Genomic DNA, 17,500 nt, shown 5'->3' with positions numbered 1-17,500 from the left:
GATGGGTCAAATGCGGAGAAGAAATTTCACACACGCAGGTGTGTGACAATCATCGGGACTTTAACCTTTAACCACACTTTTAGCAACAAAATCTGGGCGAATGTCCTCAGTCTGCAGTTGAGCGCAGCATTTAGAGACTGACTCGTGAGTCTGGATGTTTCAGAAAAACAAGGCGGCACCCCAGTCTGACCAGGGATGTGTTTTTCACTGTCACTGTTGGAACTGTCCCCAGACGTCACACACGAGAGGACAGATACACACACGAGAGGACAAATACACACACAAGAGGACAGTTACACACACAAGAGGACAAATACACACACAGGAGGACAGATACTCACACGAGAGGACAGATACACACACGAGAGGACAGATACACACACGAGAGGACAGATACACACACAAGAGGACAGTTACACACACAAGAAGACAGATACACACGAGAGGACAGTTACACACAAGAAGACAGATACACACACGAGAGGACAGTTACACACACGAGAGGACAGTTTCACACACGAGAGGACAGTGACACACACGAGAGGACAGTTACACACACGAGAGGGTGTGACCCAGTGTGACCGTCTCCTTTTTCCACCCTCCTTCAAAAGATCCTCCCTGGTCCTGAAACATCACCCTGACCCTTTCTAGCCTGTTCCCCAGCCCGCGATTCTCTCTCTCTCTCTCTCTCTCTCTCTCTCCCTCTCCCTATCTCTCTCTCTGAATATCCTCTCTCTCTCACTCTCTCTCCCTATCTCATTCTCTGAATATCCTCTCTCTCTCTCACTCTCTCTCTCTCTCTCTCTCTCTCCCTCTCCCTATCTCTCTCTCTCCCTCTCCCTATCTCTCTCTCTGAATATCCTCTCTCTCACTCTCTCTCTCCCTCTCCCTATCTCTCTCTCTTAATATCCTCTCTCACTCTCTCTCTCCCTCTCTCTCTCTCTATCTCTATCTCTCTCTCCCTCTCTCTGAATGTCCTCTCTCTCTCGCTCTCACTCTCTCTCACGCTCTCTCTCTCTCTCTTTGAATACCCCCCCCCCTCTCTCTCTCTCTCTCTCTCTCTCTCTCTCCTCCTTAATCTCGTTCCAGGTCGATCTGTGTGAATTGAAAGCAGCGGTAACGTTTCAGCTCTTTAAAGTCCTGTCACTGCAGGACTATGCTAAACCGCCGTGTCACGCCAGGGCTCAGTTCCATTTAGATGTGAAACAAGATTGAGTAGAGGAGGAATAGGATGAACTCTCCCCATGCTCTGTGGAGGGGGTTATACAGACGTTACAACTCTCCCCGTGCTCTGTGGAGGGGGTTATACAGACGTTATAACTCTCCCCGTGCTCTGTGGAGGGGGTTATACAGACGTTACAACTCTCCCCGTGCTCTGTGGAGGGGGTTATACAGACGTTATAACTCTCCCCGTGCTCTGTGGAGGGGCTTATACAGACGTTATAACTCTCCCCGTGCTCTGTGGAGGGGGTTATACAGACGTTATAACTCTCCCCGTGCCCTGTGGAGGGGGTTATACAGACGTTATAACTCTCCCCGTGCTCTGTGGAGGGGGTTATACAGACGTTATAACTCTCCCCGTGCTCTGTGGAGGGGGTTATACAGACGTTATAACTCTCCCCGTGCCCTGTGGAGGGGGTTATACAGACATTATACTTCTGGACTGGATGACTGACAGCACCCGCATGGCTTCTAATACCTCTCCTTTTCTGATTGTTATTCTACCTCTGGAATATTCCCTCTCTCTTTCTCTTTCTCTCTCTCTCTCTCTCTCTCTCTCGTTTGCATGCTGGATGACTAGAGTAGTCTTGGAGAAGGGCGACAGTAACAGGGTTGCCAGCATGGAATGCGGACACTAACCAATCACACTTGTTTTTGTTTTATTATTAACAGTAGCAGACGAGACTAACCTCAACCCCTGCACAGAAACCACGGCAGGTAAGCACCAATCGCAGCCCTGCTTAAAGCATCGCCACCATCAGTACGGCCAATATCTTGCCGCTGGCTCCCGTGTAACTGGCTCAGGCACGTGAGGTCAGGGGGTCGAGGGACGGGATTGGACGAGCTCGTTTGTTTCCCCGCCGACAGCGTTGCCGTGGCGATGAGTAGGTATTTGGGGCCGGAGCGTCTGAGGTAATTGCGGCGTGAATCCGGAGGGCTCATTAGTGTTGAGAGGCTCTGTCTCTGTGGTGAAGTGAGGCCCTGCAGCACGCGGGCAGAGAGACCGCAGCTCTGAGAGACCACTGGGAGACCCAGGAAGACACGCCCATTAACCTGGGAGATCCGGGCCAGGAGAGAGAGAGAGAGAGAGAGAGAGAGAGAGGGGGGGGGGTGGGTCTGGGACAGGAGAGAGGGGGGGAGGGCGAGGTAGGGGAGGAGGAAGAGAGGGGAGGGAGGAAGAGAGGGGAGGGAGGGAGGGGGTTAGCGACAAGTTCCATTGAAATGGAGACGCTCAGTGCCAGCCAGCTCCAGAGCACGACTGCAATTAATTTGTCATTGTCTGCGTGTCGCCAGCTCCGCTTCCAACATGATATCTATTCACCAGGCGCCGGGGGGGGGGGGGGGAACACACACACACACTTACGCACTTCCTGACCGAGGGGGACAATGGACCTTCAGTCCCAGTTTAGATACATCCCCGAGCATTTCACCCTATCAGCGAGGGTTTTTTCCTCTTCTGTTTCATACCTGAATAATAACCGTAATGAGTGAACATGAAGGACAGGTGTTCTGCACTAGGAATGACACGCGCTGACCGGGGCGGAGTCACGGCGCGTGGGGGGGAGACAGGGAGACGGGGTCGATCACGGCTCATCTGACTCCGCCCCTCGCGTCACCCTCGGTTGTCATGGCAACACTGCCGACGCCCGCCGACCTGCCAGCCATGCTTTCTGGATTCGACCGTTAAGAGAGTCCAGTAATGGCAGCTTCTGTACTGTGTGTGTGTGTGTGTGTGTGTGTGTGTGTGCGTGTGTGTGTGCGTGTGTGTGTGCGTGCATGTGTGCGTGTATGTGTGTGTGTGTGCGTGAGCGTAAATGAGGACGTTCCCTCTGTCCTCTCCTGAAGAACCGGGCTTGGCAGAGATGTAGCAGCACCCTCAACCCAGAGACAACTCACCATCCTCGGGCTTGGCCCGGACACCCCCTCCCCCCTCCTTCCCGCCCCGGGTCTATTTTTAGTTTAATTACCCTTTTAACGCCCTGCTTAAGCCCCACGGCTCTGAAAACATTATGTTGGAATGGTGCCCCCCCCCCCATCCATCCACACACACACACACACACACACACACACACACACACACACACACACACACACACACACTCCGTGGATGTGAGGGGCAGTGGTGAGTGGTGGCGGTGTTGGGAGGAAGCAGCCCCCTGATTTATTCACGGCCGGTTGCGGCGGCAGCTTTAAGCTTTAATGATCATCGCTCTTCACCAGTTAAGTGTCCCGGTCGCCATTGGATTCATCTTGTTAAGGATATATTACACTGCTTTATCTTCCCTTGTTGCATGGCCCTCCGTGTGTGTGTGTGTGTGTGTGTGTGTGTGTGTGTGTGTGTGCGCGTGTGTCTGTGTGTGTGTGTGTGGTCATATTAAAGACTGACATACAGAGAGCTGTCTGTCAAACTGCCCCAAGAGGATTCTGGGAGTTTCAGATGAGAACAAAGGCTGAGGTAGCACACACGCACGCACACACACACACACACACACACACACACACACACACACACACTAGCCACATACACTAGTACACACACACACACACACACACACACACACACACACACACACACACACACACACACACACACACACACATTTTAACACACACACACATACTCCCACTAGAGATGGCAGGATAATTAGACAGGTGTCATTTGCGTTTCCTCGGACCGCCGCAGCGTGCTGCCTTGACGACCGTTCCCGTGGCGTCAGACTCCCGCCACTCCGCCCGCCCGCCGCCCTTCCACCAATCGCGCAGGACCTGCACACGCCAGCTCCTCTCCGCGTGTACACGGCGCCGGGACCACGTGGATTAACCCCCATCCCTGGGCGCATACAGAAAATTCTAGCACCCCCACCCCCCCCCCCCCGCCGCCCAGGGGCGGAGCCTACCGGTGCTCCTGGTGTCCTTCGTCGGCGGGGAGCGCTGCTTCAGGGAGATGGATCTCCGTGGTTTCCACCGGGGCCCAGGCGGTCCTCGGGGACATGAGAGGGGCCGCTCATCGCCGTATAAAATGAGCCCGGTAATCATAGTAAAAGCAGGCGCTGTTTCCTGTGGTGAGAGTGCTGTCGACCCCGTTGACATCCGATAGCCTCCCTAGCTGAGAGCCTAAGGGCCGGCCGACCGCCCGCCAACCCGACCCCCCAGGGGGCCACGCCGGGGGCCGAGGGGCAGTGACCCGGTCAGTGGGTCCTAACTGGCGAGAGACGTCACCCCGCAGCTATAAGGTCGAAGGTCATCAGGAGATGACCAGACCACCTGTGTTTGTGCGATGTGTACAAGCGCACACACACGCACGCACACACACACACACACACACATGCACAGAGATGGCACCGTCTGAGTCATTGGCCAGCCTCCCTCCCCTGTTCTCTCTCAGTGTCCGTGTCTCAGGAGAGTGAGCGAGCGCTGGTTGGTCAGCAGGGTCTGGTAGAGCGCTGGCTGGTCAGCAGGGTCTGGTAGAGCGCTGGTTGGTCAGCAGGGTCTGGTAGAGCGCTGGTTGGTCAGCAGGGTCTGGTAGAGCGCTGGTTGGTCAGCAGGGTCTGGTAGAGCGCTGGCTGGTCAGCAGGGTCTGGTAGAGCGCTGGTTGGTCAGCAGGGTCTGGTAGAGCGCTGGTTGGTCAGCAGGGTCTGGTAGAGCGCTGGTTGGTCAGCAGGGTCTGGTAGAGCGCTGGTTGGTCAGCAGGGTCTGGTAGAGCGCTGGTTGGTCAGCAGGGTCTGGTAGAGCGCTGGTTGGTCAGCAGGGTCTGGTAGAGCGCTGGCTGGTCAGCAGGGTCTGGTAGAGCGCTCGTTGGTCAGCAGGGTCTGGTAGAGCGCTGGCTGGTCAGCAGGGTCTGGTAGAGCGCTGGTTGGTCAGCAGGGTCTGGTAGAGCGCTGGTTGGTCAGCAGGGTCTGGTAGAGCGCTGGTTGGTCAGCAGGGTCTGGTAGAGCGCTGGTTGGTCAGCAGGGTCTGGTAGAGCGCTGGTTGGTCAGCAGGGTCTGGTAGAGCGCTGGTTGGTCAGCAGGGTCTGGTAGAGCGCTGGTTGGTCAGCAGGGTCTGGTAGAACGCTGGTTGGTCAGCAGGGTCTGGTAGAGCGCTGGTTGGTCAGCAGGGTCTGGTAGAGCGCTGGCTGGTCAGCAGGGTCTGGTAGAGCGCTGGTTGGTCAGCAGGGTCTGGTAGAGCGCTGGCTGGTCAGCAGGGTCTGGTAGAGCGCTGGTTGGTCAGCAGGGTCTGGTAGAGCGCTGGTTGGTCAGCTGGGTCTGGTAGAGCGCTGGTTGGTCAGCAGGGTCTGGTAGAGCGCTGGTTGGTCAGCAGGTTCTGGTAGAGCGCTGGTTGGTCAGCAGGGTCTGGTAGAGCGCTGGTTGGTCAGCAGGGTCTGGTAGAGCGCTGGTTGGTCAGCAGGGTCTGGTAGAGCGCTGGTTGGTCAGCAGGTTCTGGTAGAGCGCTGGTTGGTCAGCAGGGTCTGGTAGAGCACTGGTTGGTCAGCAGGGTCTGGTAGAGCGCTGGTTGGTCAGCAGGGTCTGGTAGAGCGCTGGCTGGTCAGCAGGGTCTGGTAGAGCGCTGGTTGGTCAGCAGGGTCTGGTAGAGCGCTGGTTGGTCAGCAGGGTCTGGTAGAGCGCTGGCTGGTCAGCAGGGTCTGGTAGAGCGCTGGCTGGTCAGCAGGGTCTGGTAGAGCGCTGGTTGGTCAGCAGGGTCTGGTAGAGCGCTGGCTGGTCAGCAGGGTCTGGTAGAGCGCTGGTTGGTCAGCAGGGTCTGGTAGAGCGCTGGTTGGTCAGCAGGGTCTGGTAGAGCGCTGGCTGGTCAGCAGGGTCTGGTAGAGCGCTCGTTGGTCAGCAGGGTCTGGTAGAGCGCTGGTTGGTCAGCAGGGTCTGGTAGAGCGCTGGTTGGTCAGCAGGGTCTGGTAGAGCGCTGGTTGGTCAGCAGGGTCTGGTCGAGCGCTGGTTGGTCAGCAGGGTCTGGTAGAGCGCTGGTTGGTCAGCAGGGTCTGGTAGAGCGCTGGTTGGTCAGCAGGGTCTGGTAGAGCGCTGGCTGGTCAGCAGGGTCTGGTAGAGCGCTGGTTGGTCAGCAGGGTCTGGTAGAGCGCTGGCTGGTCAGCAGGGTCTGGTAGAGCGCTGGCTGGTCAGCAGGGTCTGGTAGAGCGCTGGTTGGTCAGCAGGGTCTGGTAGAGCGCTGGTTGGTCAGCAGGGTCTGGTAGAGCGCTGGCTGGTCAGCAGGGTCTGGTAGAGCGCTGGCTGGTCAGCAGGGTCTGGTAGAGCGCTGGTTGGTCAGCAGGGTCTGGTAGAGCGCTGGTTGGTCAGCAGGGTCTGGTAGAGCGCTGGCTGGTCAGCATGGTCTGGTAGAGCGCTGGCTGGTCAGCAGGGTCTGGTAGAGCGCTGGCTGGTCAGCAGGGTCTGGTAGAGCGCTGGCTGGTCAGCAGGGTCTGGTAGAGCGCTGTTTGGTCAGCAGGGTCTGGTAGAGCGCTGGTTGGTCAGCAGGGTCTGGTAGAGCGCTGGTTGGTCAGCAGGGTCTGGTAGAGCGCTGGTTGGTCAGCAGGGTCTGGTAGAGCGCTGGTTGGTCAGCAGGGTCTGGTCGAGCGCTGGTTGGTCAGCAGGGTCTGGTAGAGCGCTGGTTGGTCAGCAGGGTCTGGTAGAGCGCTGGTTGGTCAGCAGGGTCTGGTAGAGCGCTGGCTGGTCAGCAGGGTCTGCTAGAGCGCTGGTTGGTCAGCAGGGTCTGGTAGAGCGCTGGTTGGTCAGCAGGGTCTGGTAGAGCGCTGGTTGGTCAGCAGGGTCTGGTAGAGCGCTGGTTGGTCAGCAGGCTGTGAGCTGCAGGTTTGCTTGGTTAAGGGATCAGGGAGGGATTATCTAGGGGGGCGTCTGAAGCTGCTACCAGTTGTGAAATGATGATAACCGGAGCAACACACATGGATTGCTGCAGTGGTCTGGCACGCTGCCTTCACCCCCCCCATCCCCCCTCCTCCACCCCCCTCCTCCTCCAGACTCCCCCCTCCTCCCCCAGACTCCCCCCGGACCCCGCTGGGCCAATAAACCCAGTTCTCACATCACCTGTAATCACTTAGACCACTTCACCCTCTCTCTCTACCTCTACTGTACCTCTCTCCCCCCCTCTCTTTTTCTCTCTCTCCCCCCCTCTATCTCTCTCTCCTTTCTCTCTCTCCCCCTCTCTCTCCCCCTCTCCCTTCTCTCTCTCTCTCCCCCTCTCTCTTTCTCTCTCTCCTCTCTCTCTTTCTCCCCCCCACTCTCTCTCTCTCTCCTCTTTCTCTCTCTCTCCCTTCTCTCTCCCCCCTCTCTCTTTCTCTCCCCCTCTCTCTCTCCCTTCTCTCTCTCCCCCCCTCTCCTCTCTCTCTCTCTCCCACTCTCTCTCTCCTTTCTCTCTCTCCCCCCCCCCTCTCTCTCTCTCTCTCTCTACCCCCTCCCTCTTCACAGTATGGTCCATGCAGTGAGAGAGGTGTGTAACAGATTGGTAATAGTTTTCTCTGGGTGATGGGGGTTTATTTTCTTAGCCTAATCTGTGTTTGTCTCCGGGTGCGTCCATGCCCAGATCCTCTGGAAGAGCTGAGCCACACTGAGCCACGCTCCATTTAGGATCCTTCAAACAGTACAGGGGGGTTATTGATGACATAGGAGAACACGTGCGTGCGTGCGTGTGTGTGTGCGTGTGTACGAGACCACATTGCAACATCCTGTTTAGAGAGCTAGTAGGGGGAGGTGGTGGGAGGAGGAGGAGGAGGAGGGGGGGGGGGGGGGTAGTTTACACTAAATGCAGTCAGATGGAAAGTGGCGGTAGCAGCACACTCTCCGTGTGTAGAGCCAGAGCGGGCTGGGGCAGACAGAGCCGGTGTGTGGGCCCGCCGGTCCTGGTCCGGTCTCTAGAACGCTCCGGTGTGTGGTTGATTACGGTAAATGCGGCGTGTTCGCGCACAAGTGAATGAGCGGGACAGAAAATCGGACGCCAGCTTACAAAATGAAATCCGCTCCGCTTCCGTAACCCAAACACGCCGCCGGCCGCCATCGCGGAACTAATCACCGGCCAGAGCCGCGAGCCGCTGGGGCAGAGGGGACGGTTCTGACGGTCGCGCGGCTATCCACGCATCTAGAGTCACTGTGACATCATCCTTCGTGCGCGCGACGCTTTCCTTCTCAGAGTCCCTGTGCGCGTAGTTCGTGCGGGCGCTGGCGTCCGGGCGCTGGCGGCGGTTTGTGAAGGCTAATCTCTAAATCAAACAGGCCGCTGCGAGTGACGACAGCCGGGCGCCACATGAAAGAGCAGTCCCCCTTTAACGCGCCCCTCTCTTTATAATGCTCTGACCTCTCCTCTGCCATCTGGTCTGTTCACAAACCCACCAACACCTCCTCTCTCCAGGTGTTCCCTTTAAGTTTCAGAGAGGCCTTTAAAACTCCCTCAGATAATATCTGACAGAAATCATAATACTACAACAGAAATGATGAAAGGGCATAGGAGTCATTTTGTAGACAATGGCTATAAGAGGACATTCCAGGGGAAATGATTGGTTGGAGCTGCTGTGTTTAGTCTAGGGTCCAGTTCCTGCCCCCTCTCTGCCTACACGCCTCTCTCGCCTGTGACCACCCAAAGACGGCGCAGGGCTCTGCAGGGGTCGGGGTCTGCCATGGAAAGACCATCACACACTGTCGTGCAGAGTTTGGAGTCTGTCTTTAACGTGTTCCCCTTATGGAAGCGATGTCCTTCTCTCTGATGGTCCTGGAACCGTGTACAGTCACTCTGCCTGTAGTGACGGGTGTTTTGGAGTGTGTACTGTACTTGTCACTAGATACTTTTGAGACGCCATGGCACGTCGTGTATTTGGACATACATAACCTGTACAGAAGAGAACAAAAGATGAACTGTTTATTCACAACTATATTTCTTCAAAGAAAAATATGCTGTGTGTGCTCAACGCGCTCCATTGCATATTCAACGGCGTCATTTATTTTCCAAATTAATTTCCAGACTCTCAGTCTTGCCTGTCTTATCATAGTGAATTACTTGCCAAGGAAACTATTTCACTTCATATCTTAAGGAAACAGCATATTGTAATTGATTAATAGTAGTTTATGTTGAGTTCAGAGAAGATAAGTTGGAGACCACAGTTTTAGGGATGTTGGATCACACTCATCATTTCCTGTTCGTTCATCCTAGGTTCTTCAGCACAGGAAGTCGGCTCTTCCCTGGGCCTCAAGAAGTCCAGCTCCCTAGAGAGTCTGCAGACCGCCGTTGCCGAGGTGACGCGCAATGGCGATGTCCCCTTCCACAGACCGCGCCCTCAGATCGTCCGGGGGCGTGGCTGTAACGACAGCTTCCGCACGGCCATCGACAAATCATACGACAAGACCGGTGTCATGGCTGCGGAGGGGGCGGATCAGGCGATGGAGACAGGTGAGTAAGGCTGGGATAAATTATTATTTTGGTAATCGACTAATCTAACGATTATATTTTCGATTAGTCACGATTTGTTCAGGTCATGCCTTGAATCTCTGCTTTCTGTAGGCACTGCTCTTCTTCTGGCCTCTCACTAGAGTATTCCTTCAATAATTCACTTAATTGGTTATCTTATCTACAATCTACACCATCCGTGAATTATGTTTTTAACTTTTAACCATTAAATGCAATATAAATGATCCCTTTTGACTATTTTCAGTCATGATATTTGATATTTATCATGATATTTATTGAAGCCTAATAATTTATTGTGCTCTGAGATAACCTGTGCTGCAATCTCCTTTTGTGTACTTCTGGACTAAAAAATAGGTAAAGATAAAAACAGAAATGTATTAAATATCTAAGGTATGCTAGAGTATTCATTCTATAATTTACTGTGCTGCAGCATGCACAAAACTGGAATAATGTTAGTGTATAAGGTGGTTTTAATGCCTGCACTCGGGAGGGGCGGTCGGAACGCCCAAACGCAGTGACAAGACTGATTTCTGGGCTTGTGTTGCAACATTTTACACTGCAACGGAAAAGTAACTGACTCTCCTACAAAAACTTATCATAGAGAGTCTACCTTCATATTTTCAGCTTGTTATGTACACATTTAGTTATATAAAAACGACCACAACTCATCACTATGAATTCTCTGAAGTGTCGCCCTGTAAATACTACATAGCGATGCCTCGTTATTGTAAGAGAATTTCATATTACTGTACCAACGTTACTGTACATAGGAGTTGGTGGAATGGGAGTTAATGCAGCCCTCCTCCAGGATTCCAAGTCACAGCGCTAGCGTCAAAATTAGCAACCCAGTATAAAACCGACACAACGCCGCTAGATTTGAAAACCGGAATTGTTTAGAGAACACTTTGAGCTACAAAGTAAGCTAAATTGTTATCACCAAACGATGTCTGGTTGTATACATTTACAGTTTTTGTGACGTTGTCGCCTCAGAGTGGGTGTTAACGTAGCCCCTTCGTAGCGTTCTCTAGGCGGCACCACGAGACGTTTGTTTTGCAAGTTTTATCATAGGCTACACTTCACTAACGTAGCCTGCATGGCTGTCTGCCGGCATTCCAACCAGAGTTTACTTTCAAGGAGTGTAACTAGTCTGTACGATATCTGGCTAAATAAAATGAATAATACACCAGACCAGACCGTAATAATACACAACTAAAAGGCCTATGTATGTATGCATTACGTTGCGATACGTTAGTTGGCTACCCGTCTATGCTGCTGTAACGTTACTCTCTGCAGCTGGCTTGGAATGGACACTCAGCTGCAGAGCTACTGAGACCTATAACAACGTCTACTACCTGCAGCCTGTAGTACAGGGCATAAACTAAGCTAGTAATGTTTGAAAGATAAAGAGGCATATAACTAAACTCACCCGTCCTCCGAAGAAATAGCCCCTGTATGTTTCCTGTTCAAGTGCTCCCGCATTGTGGTGGTGCCGATATCCAACTGGTTTTTACATAGTTTGCATCGCACCATCTTTTGGGGTTTGTTTTCACTGAAGTACTCACACACTTTTGATACCTTAGGTTGCGCCTTTTTCTTCACTTCTTCACCCTCATTTTCTGTCTGTTTGGTATTAACGTCGTTTTGTCACCACCAGCGCTCATCATTAATGTTAGCTACCTATTTCGCACCAGGATCTTGCTCTGGTTGACAACCACGTTGCTCCTTGTTGATACTTTCTTCTTCTTGGTCTTAAATTCACAGAATCAAAGCGATACTGGCTCCAGTACTTACTGTGGCGGCCCGTGTATTTACAGGTAGCACTAGCTAACTAGGTAGCTAATGTGTTGAGCGCCAGTGAAAAAAGGACTTGAGAACAGACAAAATGAGGGTGAAGTGGAGAAAAAGGCACAACCTAGACTTTAGAATGTGTAGGAGTAGGCTACATCACCCAAGACAAGCCCAAAAGGACGCTGTGATGCAAACTATACAAAAATGAGTGAGCATTGTGTAGCATCAGTTAGCATCATGTACTTTTGAACTTGTCACATTAGAAACGACTTCATCGACGCATACATTTTGTGTCGACAAATTTGCATAATCGATGACGTCGACGAATCGTCCCAGCCCTACAGGTGAGTCAAAAGCAGAAGGTTCTAGAAGCGGAACCAAGTCAAGTAAAACATTCTTGCTTATGTTGTAGTCAATGTTCCAAAACAGTTACTGGGCAGCAACCTCCAAATTAAACAAACTTAATGAGGAATGATCAGTCATCAGTCCACTTGCTCCGGAATTCGGTTTTGGTCAGGGATTTGTTCTTAGCCAGGGATTCAGTCCTAGTCAGGGATTCAGTCCTAGCCAGGGATTTGGTCTTAGCCAGGGATTCAGTCCTAGCCAGGGATTCAGTCCTAGTCAGGGATTCAGTCCTAGTCAGGGATTCAGTCTTAGCCAGGGATTTGGTCTTAGCCAGGGATTCAGTCTTAGCCAGGGATTCAGTCCTAGTCAGGGATTTGGTCTTAGCCAGGGATTCAGTCCTAGTCAGGGATTCAGTCTTAGCCAGGGATTCAGTCCTAGTCAGGGATTCAGTCCTAGCCAGGGATTTGGTCTTAGCCAGGGATTCAGTCCAAGTCAGGGATTCAGTCCTAGTCAGGGATTCAGTCTTAATCAGGGATTTGGTCTTAGTCAGGGATTCAGTCCTAGTCAGGGATTCAGTCCTAGTCAGGGATTCAATCTTGTTCAGGGATTTGACCTTGGTCAGGGAATCCGTCTTGGTTGGGGATTCGGTCTTGGTCAAGTCCACAATCATGATCTAGACGGGGTCCTCATGAATATGCAGACGGATTATGTTGAAGAGAATGTTTGGAGATGGCTCCAGCACATCCCCAGGGTTTACACAGAGTTTACACGCATCACTGTTTATTCCAACAGACTGCACAAAGCTTTCTTATTGTTTACCAACATCAGTCAGAGTCCTTCATCTTCCCCAGTGTTCCTGGAGGATTTAGCGTACTGAAGTCTGTATCTGCTCCTCTCACTGCTGATATGAGAGCACACTTCACATGGGGGTTAGGCTTGTCGGTGTCATTCACTAGTAATCCACTACAACACCATGTCCACACACACTCTTTTTTATTAAATATGAGTCGACAATGGAAACAATGTTCAGACCACCATTACAAACAAAAGCGCTTTGCTTTCGGGAGGAACATGGAGTTCTAGAACATGGGAGTCAGATCATGGCATTCCATTGAACGGTGAAGCCATTCATATCTGAATGGACCGGAGGACATTCCTGGAGTCTGGGCCCCTCCTCCTCTGACTGACTGTCAGGACAAAGAGACATGTGCTGCGTTTATGGAGACAGGCGTGTTACAGTCTGGGACAGGAAATCACACCGCAACAGCACAAGAGTAATCGCCAGATATCTGCGTTTTTTATTCTCCATTAAAGCATTTCATTAGAAAGCGCTGAGAGGAACCCGAAAAGAGGGAATTATTTGCCTGAAACACTTTGTTCTCATAACCTCCAGTGAAAACCACTAAATATGTATTATCTTTGCCAAGAAAAATGGGCGAATTGGCTGATTTCCTGTGCTGCTATATCCTCCCCCCCCCACCCGATATTCAAATAACTCTGTTTTCAATTTAGATAAAAGGCGCCAGTCTGTGCTCGTCACCGAGGTTAATAGTCAAAGTTGACAGATAAGCTGCTTCTTTTCTACAACCAGGCTTTTATTTACATAAAGTGAGAATGTGGCATCACCCAGGGGAAATGTGTCCCGCCAAGATATCCCAGCATGCTCACCTCCTACTCCTTCCTGGTAGTTTCTGCCTCATGTTGGGGGAAAAAACGGATTGGGAGCCCTTTCCTTTTGATCTATTGAAATGAGCCCAGCTATTTGACTTCACCATCACAGCTGGCGTTCACACAGACCAAGATGAATGGTCCCCCTGTGCAATTGAACTGGGGAGATTTACACTAATAGTTTGGTTTTTAAAGCTAGGTAACTCAAATTCAAAAACGTTGCTTGAATTTTGCTGCTCAGCACGCTTAATGATTAACTGTGGAAGACCTGTAGACTCTCTCTCTCTCTCTCTCTCCAGGCTGAAAACTGGACCTTCATTTAGTTGTCTGAGGTAATGGTTATCTTGAGGTGACACCGGTCACACTTGCACTTGAGTTCTGTTGACTAGTCAGAAGCTTGCACACACACACACACACACACACACGCACACGCACACACGCATACACACACACGCACGCACACACGCGCGCATACACACACAAATATATTGGAATTCTGATTGAAAGCAACCTCATATTTAAAGGTCACGTTAAAAAAGTGTGCAAGAACCTCAGATTCACCCTGGCCAACTTCCGTCATCTCAGAAACCATATGTCGACAGAAGCGGCTAGAATGTACTTCTTTTCTCTCATCCTGTCCCACATCGGTTACTGTCTACCTACCTGGTCTAATGCAAACGCCACAACTCTAAGCGCCGGCATATCCTTATACAAACAAGCTAGCAAAATTCTCGATAAAAAACCCAGAAGATTCCACCACTGCAGTATATTTAAAAAACACAATCTCTTTAATTGGGATAATCTTGTCAAATTTATGAACTGTTGTCTCATGTACAAGATCCGTCACGGTTCGGACCCCCCTCCAATCACCAGCGTAGTTAGTTTCTGTTCATCCACCATGGGTTCGACAAGAGGGCCATCGAGAGGTGACTGCCAAATCCCATTTAGAAAAAGTCTGTTTGGTCAATCTGTTTTGTCATACACTACTGCACACGAGTGGAACACAGTCCCACAACACATAAGAGACTCTACCCCATACCACACCTTCAAGAAACACATGAAAAACTGGCTTCTCCACTATCAAACACATAAGAGACTCTACCTCATACCCCACCTTCAAGAAACACATGAAAAACTGGCTTCTCCACTATCAAACACATAAAGAGACTCTACCTCATACCCCACCTTCAAGAAACACATGAAAAACTGGCTTCTCCACTATCAAACACATAAGAGACTCTACCTCATACCACACCTTCAAGAAACACATGAAAAACTGGCTTCTCGACAATCAAAACTGTGACCATTAGCGCCTCTGAATATTGTGTGTTATGTATTGTGTTGTGTTGTGAAATTATGTACTGTGTAATGTGTAGTCTGTGAATGTTGTATACTGTTCTTGCTGTCCCATGTGATTCATGGTGTCCTGTCCCTGAATGTTGTGTGTACTGTATTGATTTTAACCACTGTGTACCAATTTTATCATTGCCGGTAGGCCTTTTAATTTCTGGCAGGGGGACTGCCGACGGAAACTAGCCTTTTGGCTAAAATGGGGTGCATTTACACCATGTGTTTATTAATGTATATTGTCCCTCTTAATCAAATAAACAAAACTGAACACACGCGCGCACACACACACACACACACACACACACACACACACACACACACACACCAAGTGTCCCCCAGGAGAGAATTACAGAATTACAATCTTCTGTGTTGTTATCAGAGACTGAGAATAGCACGGAGCTGGTTTAGCGGTTTTAATTGCCAGATGTGGGTCTCGTTTGAGATCCTCAGCCTGTGCCTTCAGAACGGCAGATAAGCCACCAGCTAAATGAGTGATAAAAGTTGATATCCATCCAGAACCTGTTCGTCTTATCATCTCCCACACACGGGACGCCAAGGAGGGGTCGGATAAAGACACGCAGAATTAAAAGGAGTTTAAACCAGCGATTCCACTCGCTATTCTTTTTGTACACCGCTCCAAGACTCTTGTTTCAGTCATTTCCTTTGAGATACCAGCTCCTTAGTTACCTGATAATCCCTTTGAGATACCAGCTCCCTAGTTACCTGATAATCCCTCTCCTCCCGTCAGAGAGGGAGGGGCTCGGCGCGGTGCGGGCGGAGACATGACGAGGCGGCGAACGCCTGTCTGAATGACAGGAACACGGAAGGCGTGACCATCAACACGTGACCCTCTGAGAACATGCACTCGCAATTAACATCCCTCGGGGCTGTTCTGAGATTATTTAAATGTACAATTAGTGACAGATTAATTACATTTTCCTCAGTAGACATGCCTGGATGTGATGGAAGACCTGGAGCATAATCCACCTAGCGTCACTCACTGTCTAATTCTGTCTGAATGTGGAGTCTGAGACGACATTATCCCAGCTATGATCATCCTTCTCTCAGTTTGATATTCTTGTCAAGGTCTGAGTTATAAAAGAATACTCCCCAGTGGAATATCGGAAATGGAAAGACTAGATATAACTTGAGGCTCGCAAATTATTGTAAAGGATATCATCAGCTGAATTGTAGCATTCTCAGAGGATCTTTGAGAGCTGTCTTCAAAGTAAACATTGTAATTTAATGAGGGAGACCAATTCTAATTCACCGTGTTCAAAGATACCTTTTGGGACTCCACTCTCCCACTGATAATAATTTATCATAAACAAAATAAATTAAAATCTTCGTCCATAAGGATTAGCGTTGAATGAACAAATAAGTTGTCCTCAAACTCTGCTGATGACTGACTGAATCTCTCTCTCTCTCTCTCTCTCTCTCTCTCCCTCTCTCTCCCTCTCTCTCTCTGTAGTGGATGAGGACACAGAAGGGAGCTCTCGTTCGGGTCAGGACTCTGTCTCCCCCGACCCCACCCTGCCGATGGGCGCGGCAGCAGCCGCAGACGGACAGGTGAACGGGAAGAAAGAGAAGGGAGGGAGGGAGAGGAAGATTCAGCCCGAGAGGGAGAAAGAGAAGGAGAAAGAGAAGGACAAGAACAAAGCCAAGAAAGGAGTGCTGAAGGGCCTGGGAGACATGTTCAGGTAAGAGCCCGCCCCGCCTTTCCGCCATCGCCCCAAGGGCCAATCAGAGCCAGCCCTCTTTAATTTATGCAGCAAGTGAGAGCAAGGTGGGAACATTCCAGAATGTGGCACAGGCAGGCGCACACACACATACGCGCGTGCGCGCCGTGGCCACTAATGGGGGAGGTTCTCCTTGAACCCGTCTGGGTGGTGCTCGACCTGCGAGGCTCCTGGCACATTTGAGGCAGATTATTTTTAATAAGGAACCATGTTTTATTCATGCCATGTGGCTGCATTCCCCAAATCACATCCAGCATTGTTTTAACCAGTGGACAATGGACTCACACTGTCTGGCTACCAACTAAGTCCAGAGGCAAAAAACAAAGTCTTCCAAACTGGAGAAGAAGTTGTGTGGTGGTTGTAGAGGAGTTGTGTGGTGGTTGTATAAGGGTTGTGTGGTGGTTGTAGAGGAGTTGTGTGGTGGTTGTAGAGGAGTTGTGTGGTGGTTGTAGAGGGGTTGTGTGGTGGTTGTAGAAGGGTTGTGTGGTGGTTGTAGAGGAGTTGTGTGGTGGTTGTATAAGGGTTGTGTGGTGGTTGTAGAGGAGTTGTGTGGTGGTTGTAGAGGAGTTGTGTGGTGGTTGTAGAGGGGTTGTGTGGTGGTTGTAGAAGGGTTGTGTGGTGGTTGTAGAGGAGTTGTGTGGTGGTTGTAGAGGAGTTGTGTGGTGGTTGTAGAAGGGTTGTGTGGTGGTTGTAGAGGAGTTGTGTGGTGGTTGTAGAGGAGTTGTGTGGTGGTTGTAGAAGGGTTGTGTGGTGGTTGTGGAGGTGTTGTGTGGTGGTTGTAGAGGAGTTGTGTGGTGGTTGTAGAAGGGTTGTGTGGTGGTTGTAGAAGGGTTGTGTGGTGGTTGTAGAGGAGTTGGTTGGTGGTTGTAGAGGAGTTGTGTGGTGGTTGTAGAAGGGTTGTGTGGTGGTTGTAGAGAAGTTGTGTGGTGGTTGTAGAGGAGTTGTGTGGTGGTTGTAGAAGGGTTGTGTGGTGGTTGTAGAAGGGTTGTGTGGTG

General features: G+C 51.0%; 1 protein-coding gene across 1 annotated transcript in view; it reads left to right on the top strand.

Moving 5' to 3' along the window:
• The window catches only part of LOC311313446 (partitioning defective 3 homolog), a gene marked incomplete at both ends in the record, with an annotated part of 148,138 nt that extends 131,668 nt beyond the window's left edge, over positions 1-16,470 (top strand). The window contains 3 exons of the mRNA XM_084443572.1: positions 1,894-1,938; positions 9,361-9,597; positions 16,238-16,470. Coding sequence (XP_084299698.1) covers positions 1,894-1,938; positions 9,361-9,597; positions 16,238-16,470 — 515 coding nt within the window. The remainder of the gene's footprint in view (positions 1-1,893; positions 1,939-9,360; positions 9,598-16,237) is intronic.
• Between the last annotated feature and the right edge of the window lie 1,030 nt (positions 16,471-17,500).

The sequence above is a fragment of the Borostomias antarcticus genome (genome assembly GCF_949987555.1).
Source record: "Borostomias antarcticus genome assembly, chromosome: 9".
Taxonomy (NCBI): domain Eukaryota; kingdom Metazoa; phylum Chordata; class Actinopteri; order Stomiiformes; family Stomiidae; genus Borostomias; species Borostomias antarcticus.
Note: the sequence above shows the minus strand (reverse complement) of the source record. Positions and strands in the feature narration are given on the sequence as shown.